Genomic DNA, 15,707 nt, shown 5'->3' with positions numbered 1-15,707 from the left:
CATGTGTAACCACATACACAAAAATGGAGTAGAGATGCAAAAGGTTATCTTCAATGAGATACATTAGAGATAAAATACTTCATAAATATGCTGTCACTGTGCACTTTTACAATCATTGACGGCTGCAACGAAATGATCGTGGGACCCTCTCACTAAGTCTTGTTTTGGCCTTAAAATTCATCTCAACACACGATTTCAGGTGGCCATCTCTGATCTGCTACAGGCTGAAACACTAAAAGTATTTTCATTCAAAGTTACCACTAAATCACTACAAAAAGTTTACATACATAGACTTAACATGGGCTGTTCATAGGACTACAGGATGTTTAAGGAAAAAATATGTTTCTGAAAAACTAATGTGGTAGCAAATGTGACTGAACTTATGTGAGCCTATTCCTCCAACACAATGTGAATATGCAAACATTTTATTACAGATATATTAAAGTGTTTGATTGGTACTGTCCCAGACTTCCTGGATGAATACATGGAATATGCAATGTATTAATTACTTACTGAAAATCTCTCAAATCTGAATACCAACTATTATTTGGTGCCAAGCACTTGGCATATTATGAGCCTCCTTTAAAGTAGAATCTGTTGGTCAGTCATTATCTTTATGAGCAGAAAATTGGAGCAGGTAATTGGCTTAAGCAAGAACACAGATTCAAATTATTATAAAGAACACTATATAAGCAGAGAATTATTTGTAAAACAGGCGATTATAGCATATGGAGATTATAGCATATGTTTTGTTTTGCTTTTTTAATTTATTGGCTTGAGGCGGGGGAGGGGGTTGGAGAGAGAGAGAGACATTGATTTGTTGTTCCACTTATGTATGCATTCACCAGCTGCTTCTTGTCTGTCCCCTGACCTTAGATCCAACCTGTGAACTTGGCAAGATTGGGAGGACCCTCTAACCAACTAAGCAACCCAGCCAGGGAGGAGAAGGTAGGCTCCCAATCCAGTTTCATCCGGTTTTCCCACCTTCCCCATAGAGGTCAAGCAGCAGCAGCAGCCTGGGTGGAGGGAGAAGCTTGAGAAGTGAAAGCAGCCAGGCAGTGGAGGTTTTCGAAGCCTCTTGCCTGGCCCTCGCACTCTCCTGCCCTGCTGCCATGATGCCCAAGAGGAAGGTCAGCTCAGCAGAAAGGAGCCCAAAAGGACATTGGTGAGGTTGTCAGTAAAACCTGCTCCTGCAAAAGTGGAAACCAAGCCAAAAAAGGGGATGCAGGAAAGAATAAATCTGCAGACAAAAAGTACAAACAAAAGGGGAAAGGAGAGCAAAGGGAAAACAGGCTGAAGTGGCTAACCAGAAACCTAAAGATCTACCTGTGGAAAATGAGAAACTAAAAACAAAGAGCATCCAGCCTCGAATGGAGCAGAAAAAAAAGAAGCCAAGTCTGATTAATATCATATATCATGTCTTATCAGTGGTCCCTGTCTCCCTTCTTGAACAATCCAGAGGAATATTTTCATCAACTATTTTGTAAATGTACATTTTTTTAATAGCTCTAGAAACATTTTTAAGAAGGAGGGGATTCCACCTCATCCCATTTTTAAAAGTATAAATGCTTTTTTGAAAGAGGTGAAATCATTTGCTGGTTATTCATTTTTTGGCACAACCAGAAAATAGTGGGATACTGAATATGGGGGGCTTTGATTGTCTTGTGTGTCAGCTTAACATTCCATAGATGGGGTAGTTTTTATATACAAAGCTTGCTAAATGGCAATTTGGAATCAGTCATGCATTTACTATGTCTTGAACATTTTAAACTGCTTCTATTCTCATGTTTTTGGTAGAATTGTTTCCTAAAGAAAACTATTTCTTGATCTTAGCTCTCCCTGTCAGAAGTTTGTGCACTCTGTAACATTTTTGGTGTGGTAGTCCAGTTTTCCTAGTAACTTTGTTAATGTGCTGATTGACACATGAAAGATTGAGAACTCGATTATGTAGTATATATGATATTAAATTGTGGATTAGTTGGACTTAGATGTAACAGTGTATTAGCATTTGCAGCAATTAGCATTTGTTTGATAAGACTAAGTAAAATTAGTCTTCAAATTTTACACTGGAAAGCCATAGGGATAACTTCAGAAAAGACAACTACATGACTACATTTCTGGTATGTATGTTAAGAACTGTGTACCAATTGAAATGTCTGTGTACTTATCCTCAAAACAACCAATAAAATCTCACTTATGAAAAAAAGCATAAGGAGTTGAGTATTAAAGACAGATGCAGTTTATTAAATCTATGCAAAACTACTTCCTAACCAAGAATTTGTCAACCCTAAAAGAATGGAAAAAAAAAAAAAGAGAGAGAGAGAGAGATTCTACAGTCTTCAGATTTTAATTAGCTGTACTGGACGAAACTCTTTCTTACATATTGATTAATTCTCTCAGTTGCAGTGTAAGACTATACACCTTCATTAAAATGATGTATGAACCTAGCCTGACCAAGTTTTGTAACTGCTAAAGCTGGGTGATAGGTATTAAGTGGGTTCGTCAAACCACTATATTCACTTTCATAGCTGCTTGAACATTTCCATGGGAAATTAAAAAACAAAAATAAAAAAAAAAGAGCTTTCTCCCTGATTAGAAACGTAACTCAGGAAAACTTAAGCATGTTTTTAAATCCTCACCAAAGGATATATTTGTTGATTTTAGAGTGAGAGGAAGGGAAGGGGGGGGGGGAGGGAGGAAAGAGTAAAAGTGAGAGAGAGAGAAAGAAAGAGAGAGAGAAAGAGAGAGAAACCTTGGTCAGCTGCCTCCCACATACACCCCAAACAGGGATCAAACCCTCAAACTTTTGGTGCATGGGATGATGTTCCAACCAACTAAGCCACTGGGCCAGGGTGAAAAGTTAAGAATTTTTATATAATATTTCTTTAACATTAGAAAAGGAAATGACTTATTTAACATTCAAAGTCATTCTACAAAACAGCATACAAAATTAAAGTATGTATTATAGAATTAATAGAACATATAAGCAAACCCACATTTCTAGTAATTCAGATTTCAACCAAAGCTGATTTTCACTGGCTATTACAAAGTCTCTCTGGCTCATGACTGGCCCTGCTGAAAGCAGCAAATAACAGAAAATAAAGAACACTTTAGAATGCTTCACCAAAATATCAACTAACATATAACAAATTATATATTAAAAGCCTTTTGTCAACCTTAAAAAAGGAGTTACTTGTGTTTTAAAAAGTTAATTTCAGTTTATGGTCTAAGGTGTTTATTAACAACTGCCAAAATTCCCAATATAAATTGAGAAGTACTGACCTCTGCCCAGGCTTTTAGCACGGCTAGGATCTCCATTGTAGAAGCACTTTCATTATATAAGTGACTTAGAGCTTCTTTTCCAGCCTGTATTTTTGTTAATGATGAAACCAGCAAATGATGAACTCTTCGGAGATCATTAAGGTCACTTACAACTCCACTTGCTATCCAGGCACTGCAAACCTGGTTTTTAAGAAAATTAGAAGTTACATTTAAAAATGACAGACCTTCCTTTTGGGAGTTCAATCAAGGTCATTCACATTTTAGGAATCTAGTCACTGAAATCACCTTGCTATCAAGAAACCCAAAGGGATGCTGCTGATGACCCTAAAAAGCCAGCATTTCACAAGGAAATGAAGTCTAAGGTTGAAGCAAAGAAACCAGTACTAGTATATAAAATCAAAGAGTTTCAAATGGTATTTACATGGATAAAGCCATAGAAGGTATCACTTTAAATGTCTGGATTAACATTTGAATTAAATATTCAATCTTGATTATTTCAGCTTATTATTTTAAAATCTGAGATTGTATGGTTAATACAACTTTCTTGAAAGATAAGGTATCTAACACTAAAACCCCAAAGAAGATTTTGATTCTTTTGAAGATAAGATATTAAATTTTTTAAAATTTCTAATAAAAAATATCGATAATGTTCCAATGTAAACGTTTACTCAATTATCAGGGATGTTTATGGGTTTCCTGGCTGTCACAGTATTTCTCTTTTTCTAGAGAAAATTTATTTTTCCTTTTCCATTTTTTATTCACTTGTCTCATTTCACAAAATTTCAAGTGGCTCACCACAAGCACACATATAATAAAGTGGTTGATAGAGACTCAGTGCCTGTAACATGGTTCTCTGAGTACTGAAGGCACTCACATTTCCTGAGTACAATTGAATAAAAGAAAGTTGAAAGACCTGACTAAAATTAGTTTTTTTCATTATGTTTATAGTTAATTCAATTCAAGGCAGTTCTGCTTTTAATTATTTCAGGTCATTCAGGGCTGGATATTGAGTGTTTGACAACCACTCCAAGAAAAGCACCTGTTTAGAATTATATATTATATGGTTCTTTAATACATTAAAAAAATACTCAATCTTACTTGAAATACAAATCTAAACTATCCTGAGATACCCTTTTTACTTCATCACATAGACAAAAAATCAGAAAGTTTGACAGTTCACAATATCGCTCAAACTATGAGACAACAGGTACTTGCATACTGGTAGTTATTGGTAGGAGCAGAAACTCACAAACCCCTACAATATACTCTTTAGCTCAGCAATTTAATTTTGGAGAATTTATTTTACAGATATGCATGCACCCAGTGAAATGACCTATGCAGAAAGTCCTTCACTCTAGCACTACTTAAAGAGCAAAAGATGAAAACACCTATTTATCTGTCACTGATTAAATAAATGATGCCTTATCTGTATACTGGATTACCACACAGTTGTACAAAAGAGGAAATTCTCTAAATATAAAAAGTAAAGAAAAAGCAGCAACTAAGATTAATAGTTAGAAAACTCTAATATAAAGCTGTGGCATCAAATAATTGAAGAACTGCTTCCAAAGAGAGGGTTTTACTCCTTACACTCTACCTTTTTAGACATTTACCCATTTACCTGGCATGCTTTTGCAGTGACATCAGGTGGTGTCTCAGAAGTGAAGGCTGGTCTAAGTGCTGCTCCTACCTGGCAAAAAATTATATGCCACATCAAGATCAGTAAGTAAGACAGCACAAGCTGTTTTTCATTTTAATGTTATTAAAATTATTTATTTACCATAGGTATTATAGACACCTACTGTTTCTGCTGGCCCAGCACATCCCAATCGTCCCTTAGGGAACCTTCTTTCTCCCTAAATCTTAGCCCATGCTGTTGCTGTGGAGCTGCTGGCATTGCCCTGCTCCAGAGACCCATGCATACCATGCAAGTCCTCCTTAAGACTTTCACAGGGAGTGCTGGGAAAGAAGCACTGTCTCTTTATAAGATTCTGGGCACTAATAGAACCATCTTGATGCAATTGGAGAGCGCACTTTGAGAATACTGTAAAGCCAGTGTTGAGCCAACTAAGATTTCTGAAAACAAAGTTCCTTTTCTGCTAAATGAGTTATAATTTATTCCTATCATTTGAAAATTTAAGGGAACTAAAAATATAGTGGATCTCTTCTTAATTAGGTTGAATTATACAATTGTGTTCTAATATGATAGTTTTATGTATCACCACTCCCTTCCTTCTGCTTTCTCCCCAAGCATACATTGGCATCACTTGCTGAGAAAACGTGATGGACACTGCCTACGACTAGTGAACTGCTCTGGCCTCCCTAACTGCTGGCCATCAGAGGCTGCCTCTGAATCATAATGAGATATCCTGGAGGAATGCTGCTGCAGGATGACATGCAATGTGTGTGGTGCAACATGTGATGATTCTGTCATCTTCCTGGGTCTTCCAAATGGCTCAATACACCAAACATCAGTTAGAAAGATTACAGAAACAGTATTAGAAACCTGAACTCTTATAAGTCCCGGAAAAAAACGGGGGTGGGGGTGGGGTGGGGGTGGTTATACCTATTCTAGTAACTATGATTTGAAAATAGCCTAAATGGAATGTTTAGTAATGATGTAGTATTATCTTATGCTTAGTCAGATATTTTATAAAAAGTTTCATTACCAAAATTCTGTATTTCCCTAAATTACCATAAAGGTTTTAATGATGAAAATTAACCTTTAATGTTATAAAAGACCTATTTTATGTACCATTTTGCATTTACCTGATGATTTCTTCAAACATATGCATTTTTTACATACTGATTATAATGGTGATATATAAGCACAGGTAGTCATTTATGTATTAAAAGGTGACATGCCAATTAGTTTGATAGACTCTAAAAAAGATTATTTTGTAGAGAGGGGAAGGGAGTGAGAGAAACATCGATGTGAGAGAGAAACAACGATTGGCTGCCTCTCACACACACCCTGAACCGGGACTGAACCTGCAACCTAGGAATGTGCCCCGATTGGGAATCAAACCCGTGACCTTTCCCTTTGTGGGACTATGCCCAACCAACTGAGCCACAATGGTCAGGGTAGTTTCACAGACTTTTTATCCAGATGTTTAATAATTAAATTCTCTAGCAGAGGCCCTGGCTGGCGTAGCTCAGTGGATTGAGTGCAGGCTGCGAACCAAAGTATCGCAGTTCGATTCCCAGTCAGGGCACATGCCTGGGTTGCAGGCCACAGCCCCCAGCAACCGCACATTGATGTTTCTCTCTCTCTCTCTTTCTCCCTCCCTTCCCTCTCTAAAAATAAATAATAAATAAATAAAATCTTAAAAAAAATTCTTTAGCAGAAAGTGCTTACATTGGCTTGATACTGTTCCAGAATTACATGTCCTGGAAACTCTGGTTCTGGAATACTTGCAAATCTCCGAATAACAATTAACAATGTTTCAAGGCCAGAAAGACGGAGCTGGTCACTATGATCTGTGGCAGCCATAAAAGCCATGCGAATTAAGTCGGCAAGATGTAGCACCAAAAAGTCATCTATAAGATTAAAAAAACCTTATCAAGAAAAAGAGTATGCTGGAACTAAGATTTATGTTAAGTTTTGTAATTTAATTTCATAATCTAGACTTTCTTTTAAGTATCTCTAATTTGATTTACTGTTTTGTTTTATAATTTGTTAAATACAAACTTGAAAGCTGGGTTTTTGGCATGACTGGAAATACACAGAAAAACTATATCAAAGCAAGTAATTATATAGCTATTCAAAAACCAAAGGCAGAATTAGCATCTTTTAAAAGGGTGCTAACAGTACTGTCAATAAAAATTTCGATTAGGTTTTCTGATAAAAGTACCTTGGAAGGTACTAGTAGACTATGTGTTTTGATGAATTAGTCAGTAATTTACTCTCTTTGTATCAAGTGGAAGCTAAAAGACTTGATGTTCTTTTAAAAAATAACTTTATGTACTACTTTAAATAGACTAGATTACCTTATTTTTGTATGTTTTGCCACACATTCAAATGATGGAAATATAAAAAACATTTGTGGCTATAAAATTATAAATGAAAATTCTTTCCATTCCTACAACACATTCTTTGGTATAATAATTCTACCAGGAAAAAAACAAGACAATCATTTAACAATGTTCCAACAATAAAATGTTTAGGGTACAATTAACCTTTACCTAAAATATATTTGAGACTAATCCAAGGAAGGATAGCTGTAGTTCACAGTGAAGAAACCAACTCATCTTAATAAGTGCCAATCACAATTTTAAATGGGAGCATAGTAATCAGTAAGTATCTATGATATACTAATTTTATACTATCAGTATCTAGCACAGTCCTCATCACAAATAAAGAAACTCAATAAATGCTGCTTGAAAAATCCTTAAAACAGAGATACCTAATTCATATTCTCAGACTGGTAATAGGAACATTTTTCTTTTATAATTCCTTTGCTTGGTAAAGAATATTTTCAAAGCATTTAGATATGTACATTGCCATCTTTGAACATGTACTGAAGTCAATTTAAAAAATCAAACATCAAAACATAAAACACATATTTAGGCAACAATAATAATAAAACTGAGGGTTAAAATGGTCTTAAAACTATATTTACATTGAGAAAGACTCAAATATTTTCTTAGTAATATTCATGGAACCAAGGTAATCTAATCTATAAGTACAATTCCTGTACGTTGTAACTCAGAAAATAAATTTTGGGAAGTACCTAACACACATGCTACTTTGTAAGACCATAATTACTCTCTATAAACTTAACTCATTTTCCATGTCCATTAAACACTGAATGCCAATTTAAGAAGCTTATTCATTAAAAATATATTTAAACATTTAAAATATACTACACTTACAGTTTACATAAAGGTTACAGTCAGTTTCATAACTGATTTGGAAGAATAAAAACCTTTTAGTTTTACTATTTAAATGAACATTAAAAACATAAGCAGACAGCATTTCTATGTATATCCATTTGTTTTTTTTATAATTATGCCACTTACTTCTTGAATCCTTTCTTTTCATTTCTTGTGCTAACGCAATGTCAAAATGTGCACAGTGTGCATTCTCACACTGGTTAATTATCCTACAGACACATTCAGCAGCGAAGACTCTGGTAGCCCATCGGGGATTGGTGAAAGGATGGAATCTGTCACCACTTCTGGGGGTCAGAACTGAAGCATCATCCCCTTTATCGCCTTCCTCTTCTTGCATTGTATCCACACAAGTTACAGTTGTAAAATCTTGTATCAAGGAAGGAAGAATACATGTAATTACAATCAATCTGAAGATATATTTATAAAGGAACACAAATGACTTCAAATTCAGAACATAATTACTGTTGATCAATCACACATCTTTTTACAATGTAAAATAATCATGTCTAATAAATACAGATAACGGTGATATTTAAAGAAATGCTGTTAGAAGTGTTTCTAAGAAAGTAAGGTAAAAGTAAGAAAGTTGTTAAATTATATGCAAAATGAAAAACTGAATATGATACTAGATACTAGGTAATTATCAATCCTCTGTATTAAGGAAGATCAAAATTCTCTAGTAGGGAGTGTAGTGGATTATACTGGGTATGCCATTTTAACAATGTGGTCTTGAATGGATTTAAGAAGGTCCCCGAACCCACTGAAAATGTCTGAAGTATTTTCCTTTGAATAGACCTATTGCTGTCATTATAGTCTCACACTGTCCTGAAAACCAGAGCCACTGAGTAGTGAAGTACACGTATTTCCTCTTTGTACTAAATATTAACTTACTAACTGTACTTAAAAGTGAAACTAATGCCACAGAAACCAATGAGTTTTTCTTAAATTATCTTGTATGTCGACATTTTTTTGAGTATGTTATGAAAGATAATAAAGATATCACAAATAAAGTCATGGAAAAGTCCTGTCTTATGACTGAGAAGTCAACAGAGACTGAAATGTATGTTTTCCAAGTAAAGATGGATAGGACCAAACTACAAGATACAATGAATAAATGGTAAAATAAAATTGAGTTAGTAAGTTCACAGAGCATAAATGCAAAATTAAGAAATAGATAGGTGAGACACCAAAAAGGCTATCCAAACTGTCTACGCATATACACATTTTCTTTTCAGTAGAAGTCCTTGTAAGGTAAGTAGTAGGGATATAAGAGAGCGTTCAAGAAGGAAAATGTGGACAAGAATAGTTGAAAGAGCAGGTCTAAATCACTGGAAGAGAAGAGGACCATTAAGAATCAAGGTAGAGACTTCCACTCAAGATGGCAGCATAGGCAGATATGGTTTCCATCATACAACCATATCAACATTACAACTAAATAAAAGAACAATCATAACTCAGAACTGTCAGAAATCGAGTTGAATAAAAGTCTCTGACAACTATAGAGTTAAAGAAGCCATATCCATCCAGACTGGTAGGAGGGGTGCACACCCAGAATGGGTTGGTCCCACACCCATGTGTGGTAGATAGAAATTCAGGAAGGGTATCGAGGGAGTGAGGAATCCTAGCTCACAGCAGCTCCCTGCAACCAGCCCTGGGTTCCAGTGCCAGGTAGATAAGTCCTTACAACTTCTGGCTGCAAAAAACAGTGGGGATTGAGTCAGTGGAAGACACTTCTAGAGCCCCAAGCAGTTCTTCTTAAAGAACCCACACACAGACTTACCTACTCAGATTCACTGCCTCTGAGCTCCTGCACTGGGGCAGCAGCTTGAAAGGCAGCAGGGGCATAAAAGGAGAAAATGAAGTGTTTGGCATCAAGGAGAGCAGAGGCCATTACCCCTTTTCTAAAACCTCAGCTGGCAAGCTACTGTCACATATATCTGAGACTCCATCAACAGGGCTAACATTGTTTGACCTGCCCTGGAGATCCCCAGAGACTCTGCCTCACCCAACTTATGGGCCCACTTATGCTGCTTTTTCTTATGAATGGCTGGTCTTGGATCCTGCTTCCCAAATCCTATCAAACAAGCAATAGCTGGCCTTAGTGAGCAGGAGGCCCGGTGGTAGCAGCAGCCAGCCTAGATTCTCAACTTCGCTACTCCCGGGAATCTCCAAGCCCAGCACAAGTAGCAGCCACCTCAGACTGCTTTATAGCACAGGCAGGGTGGCCATGGGCAAAACACAGGTGGGGGCTGACCTCAACCAGCACCACCAGGGAAACCCCAGGGCCAGTGCACCCAGTGGACAACTATAGACCATGCAGGAGCACCACCACCCTTTCCTGCACAGCTGATACACAGGGTGGAAACTGATGATGAGTAGTCATAGCCAATCCTTGCAGTGGACTGGTCTGGGTAAATCCCTCCCACTGATCTGCCAACAGCAACGAGGGCTCAACTACAACAGGAGGATGTACTCAGCCCACACAAACGGCACGCCTTGAGTACCCAGCTTGGGTGATAGGAGAGGCTGTGCCACTGGACCCTACAGGACACCTACCACATTAGGGCACATTACCAAGACAGGGAGTCAAAGCAGCTCTATCTAACATACAGAACCAAACACAGGCAAGCTCCCAAAATGAGGAGATGGAGACATGGTTCAAATAAAAGATCAAAACTCCAGATAAAGAGGTAAACAAAATGGAGATAAGCAATCTATCAGATGCAAAGTTCAAAATACTGATTATAACGATGCTCAAGGAAATTAGTGAGGACCTCAACAGCATAAAAACAACCCAGTCAGAAACGAAGGTTACACTAGTGGAAATAAAGACAAATTTACAGAAAAACAACAGTAGAGTACATGAAGCCAACGACCAAATTGACAATTTGGAACATAAGGAAGCAAAAAACAACCAATCAGAACAAGAAGAAAAAAGAGTCCCCCCAAAATGAGGAAACTATAAGGAGACTGTGGGACAAATTCAAAGGGTCCAACATTCACATCATAGAGGTGCAGGAAGGAGGAGAGAGCAAGAAATTGGAAATATAATTTTAAAAATAATGAAAGGAAACTTCCTTAGTTTGGTGAAGGAAATAGACATGCAAGTTCAAAAAGCAAGAAAGTCCTAAACAAGATGGATGCAAAGAGGGCCCACTCCAGGACACATCAAAATTAAAATACCAAAGGTTAAAAGACAAAGAATCTTTTTTTTTAAGATTTTATTTATTTATTTTTAGAGAGGGAAGGGAGGGAGATAGAGATAGAGACAGAGACATCAATGTGCAGTTGCTGGGGGTCATGGCCTGCAACCTGGGCATGTACCCTGACTGGGAATCGAACCTGCAACACTTTGGTTAGCAGCCTGAGTTCAATCCACTGAGCTATGCCAGCCACGAAGACAAAGAATCTTAAAAGCAGTATGAGAAAAGTCAGTTGTCTACAGGGGAGTTTCCCTAATACTGTGAGCTTATTTCTCTAAAGAAACCTTGCAGTCAAGAAGGGGCTGGAAAGAAGTATTTGAAGTCATGAAAGGCAAGGAACTACATCCAAGATTACTCTATCCAGCAAAGCTTTCATTTAGAATGGAAGGGCAAGCCCTGGCTGGCGCAGCTCAGTGGATTGAGCGTGGGCTGGGAACCAAAGTGTTCCAGGTTCGATTCCCAGCCAGGGTACATTCCTGGGTTGCAGGCCAGAACCCCCAGCAACCACACATTGATGTCTGTCTGTCTGTCTGTCTCTCTCCCTTCCCTCTCTAAAAATAAATAAATAAAATCTTAAAAAAAAAAAAAAAAAAAAAGGATGGAAGGGCAGATAAAGTGATTCCCAGATAAGGTCTAGCTAAAGGAGTTCATCATCACCAAGCCCTCAGTATTTGAAATGTTAAAGGGACTTATCTAAGAAAAAGAAGATCAAAACTGTGAACAGTAAAATGACAACAACTCACAACTATCAACCACTGAACTTAAAAAACAAAAACAAAAGCAACCTAAGCAAATAACTAGAACAGGAACAGAACCCCAGAAATTGAGATCACATGGAAGGTTATGGGGGCAGGAGAAGAATGGGGAAAAAAGGTACACAGAATAAGAAGCATAATTGGTAGGTACAAAATAAAAAGAGGGAGGTTAAGGATAGTATGGGAAATAAGAGAAGCCAAAGAACTTTTATATACGACCCATGGAAATGAACTAAGGGGAAGGAATGCTGGTGAGAGGGTGGTGCAGGGCAGAGGGTGAGAAGGGGGAGAAAAAAAAGGGTCAAGTATAATAACATAATCAATAAAATATACTAAAAAAAAGAAGTACAAATAGGTAGTTACAGAATAGCTATGGAAGGTGTAAAGTGTAGGAAATGGCGTAGCTGAGGAACTTACACACATGACCCATGGGCATGAACAATGGTGTGGGGACTGCATGAGGGGGTGGGTGTACTGGGTAGAGGGAGATAAAGGGGGATAATCGGGACAACTATAATAGCATAATCAATGAAATATAACTTAAAAAAGAATCAAGATAGACAGTGGAGATATAAAAAATTAAAAAATCCCAGATTTTTACAGTACCTTTCTCCCTTTCACATAATTGCAAAGATCAAAGCCACACTAAGTTATGACCTGAGTAAGTGGGTTGAGAGTTATGGAAATATAGGAGGAAGCTGGGTTTTAAAGTGCAGCAAACTAATGTTTGACTCTATCTCTGTGTGTCTTTGGGCAATTGCTTAGCCTTTCCAAGTCTTGTTGCTTGTGTGTAAAATGGAATAATGCTGCCTATGAATAGGATAGTTAAAGAATTGTAGGATAGAATTGGTTTCCATCTTCTTTCTTCCTCTCATTTATTCTCTCTCTCAAAGGATATAAAATTTAAAGTTTCTAATACACTTTCTCACTAACAATTACCTTATGCTAGCAAAGAGATTGGGAATAACATTAATTTCAAACACTATCTGAATCTACCATTATTAAATATGGAGAAACTGGCTTGCCTAAAATGCCATAACCTTTGGTAAATTTGCTATTATGTTGGCTTGAGGCAATCCCTCACATATTTATTACATGTATGAAAACAAATAATGGAGCTACTATAAGTTAGTTCATCCTTTTTGTAGCATAAATAACAACTCTACTTTTCAGTCTGTTTTACCCAGGAAAGTCAAATAAAACAATTAAGAGAAAAAAAGAAGGCTGAGTGTTAGACTTTAACACTAGCACTAGACTCTTCATTTGAAGAAAGCCACAAGCAATTGTAATCCAAATATTCACACAAGACTGATAAATCATCACTGGCAAACAACTTTAACATTTTTACTTTCAATTTTATTATTTCAATTGGTAGTCACCAGTACTTACCAGCTGATGCAGCAAGTACATCTTTACAAAGCTTTAACCAAAATGAAAGTTTATCCACTGCCATAGATGTGAGCATATGATTTAAAGTCTCTTTGATATCATGGCACAATCTGTGATCTGTCTCTTTGTCTAGTAAGGTCAGTAATGCTCCTTCAAGTCCTATTCTCTGATGTTAGCATCTGACAAGAAGAAAACCGATGATCTAAGTAATACAGAAAACAAAACTGCCATATGAGAAGCACACATATTCAGTAGTTATTAAAATATTATATACCCGTATATTTTATTTTATTGTTCTGTGTATGCTCCCACACTAGAACTAAGCAGTCAAAGTGAATGCTTAGCACGCTCCAGAGGAAGCACAGTTCTGCCTTGCACCAGTGCCTGATGCCACCAGAACAGTGACGGAGGCAACTGGAGGAAGAAGACAGAACATTCATCTCCCAGCAGTGTAACACCACCACAGAAATGAGTCTGTCTGGATGGCTGACTACTGCTGGAGCATCCCAGTATATTTTAAAGAACTAGTCCAAACACTGTGTCTTAACCTACTTGAGGTTTATTTAGTCCATGGTTAGTTTGCTTTTATTCATGAGACTGTATTGTTATTTTTAATGCAATGGTATTGAAAGGTAAGTGTTTAGTGAGATTTATTAATGTTTTCCTTAAATTAGGTCAACATTTTAACCCAGTTAATATTCAATACTTAAATTTTATTTTTTTAAATCCTCCCCTGAGGACATTTTCCCACTGCTTTTAGAGAGGAAGGGAGAGAGGCATCCATTGGATGCCTTTGAATGTGCACGGACCAGGAATTAGCAGGCACCTGGACCAGGGATTGAACATGCAACCCTGACTGGGATGTACCCTGTCTGGGAATTGAACTCACAATCTTTCTATCACAGGATGATGCTCCAACCAACTGAACCATACCAGCCAAGATTCAATACTTAAACTTTATACAATGTTTCCTGGTATGATTATTTTATTTTCTCTCTAAATTTAATTTCAAATAATCATAGTTAAGTTTTCCTTATTCTGGTAAGAAAAAGATTTTAAATTTATTAACATGAAGAGTAAAACTCAGAAAGAAAACAACTACTGCATGGAGAACAATGTTTAATTACTATAACTAACTAAAGAATGTTACTAAATTAATATAAATTACTACATAATATTCTCATTGCAAAGTAATAAAGTCTCAAAGAAAAAACCCTTGATCTAGCATCTATTTCCTCTAATTCTGGAAATGCTAAAAGAACACATTTTCTCTTGAAGGTTTAACTCATCTAGCATTTATGAAAGCATTTATTTTCCAAAGATTTTCTATTAGACTATCTTAAAAGAGAAATGATCATTAAAGTTCAGAAGGAGGTGGTAGGAATGTTTCCAGTTAGGATCTAAAGAGAGAGAATAATCAATGCATGAGTGAGTCATGACTGAATTCTAAATTTGGATGGGGTTGATAGGTACAAAAAACAGCCTACTTATAATAAAGACTTTTTTTGATAAGTGGAGAAATCTGTGTGAGACTTGCACATTATATGATATCACTAAAAAGTTGTTAACTTATTAGGTGTAGAAATGATGTGAGGTTCTTGGAGAATGCAAACCAAAGCACTTAAGTGTGAACTGTCATGATACTTGCAGCCTGCTTGGATGCTCTGGCAAAAGGTTTGGGTGTCTGTATGAATGGAAAGAGGGAAAGAGACATAAAGTGAGTGTCATAAAGATAGTAAGTAGGTGAGTCTATACGTTCAGTTCACATTTCTTTCAACTTTTCCATGAGTTAGAAAAACTACAAAATTTTAAAAAGAAATTATATATGAGTACTTTACTAATTTTACTCACATAGCTATGATAATTCTGGGAACATGTACCAGCATATGGACACAAACAAAGCCTAAAGCAATGGATATATAATTTCAGTGGTGAATATAAACCAAAGGTCACTTTGGGGAGAATATCTCATAGTCAGGAGATTTAAATTTTTTGGTTCAGGCAAGTAATTACACAATAGTTTTTCAAATGAGTTGTGCAACCGGTGTGATAACTACTAGTATACCAGTTCAGCAATGCTGATTAACTCAAACCAGAGCAAAAGTTTCAATAACAAAGCTATGACTTAAAAAGTACAGCATAACAGTCAAAGCCATTACAGATCTGAGTTTATGCAGAGGAA

At 36.7% G+C, this 15,707-nt stretch overlaps 1 protein-coding gene, 1 non-coding gene and 1 pseudogene across 2 annotated transcripts in view; 1 reads left to right on the top strand and 2 right to left on the bottom strand.

The window, feature by feature from the left end:
* HEATR5A (HEAT repeat containing 5A) overlaps positions 1 to 15,707 on the bottom strand; it is a 115,842-nt gene that overhangs the window by 19,548 nt on the left and 80,587 nt on the right. The window contains exons 23-28 of the mRNA XM_036029480.1: positions 14,740 to 14,753; positions 13,526 to 13,691; positions 8,305 to 8,544; positions 6,641 to 6,822; positions 4,904 to 4,972; positions 3,283 to 3,462 (exon numbers count right to left, since the gene is read on the bottom strand). Coding sequence (XP_035885373.1) covers positions 3,283 to 3,462; positions 4,904 to 4,972; positions 6,641 to 6,822; positions 8,305 to 8,544; positions 13,526 to 13,691; positions 14,740 to 14,753 — 851 coding nt within the window. The remainder of the gene's footprint in view (positions 1 to 3,282; positions 3,463 to 4,903; positions 4,973 to 6,640; positions 6,823 to 8,304; positions 8,545 to 13,525; positions 13,692 to 14,739; positions 14,754 to 15,707) is intronic.
* On the top strand, positions 764 to 1,809 carry LOC114493301 (annotated as a pseudogene).
* Positions 13,823 to 14,026, bottom strand: LOC114493631. The gene has a single exon (XR_003684252.1). It is a non-coding gene; the product is annotated as a small nucleolar RNA SNORA74 (small nucleolar RNA).

Source organism: Phyllostomus discolor, chromosome 1 (assembly GCF_004126475.2).
Source record: "Phyllostomus discolor isolate MPI-MPIP mPhyDis1 chromosome 1, mPhyDis1.pri.v3, whole genome shotgun sequence".
In the NCBI taxonomy this organism is placed as follows: Eukaryota; Metazoa; Chordata; class Mammalia; order Chiroptera; family Phyllostomidae; genus Phyllostomus; species Phyllostomus discolor.
Note: the sequence above shows the minus strand (reverse complement) of the source record. Positions and strands in the feature narration are given on the sequence as shown.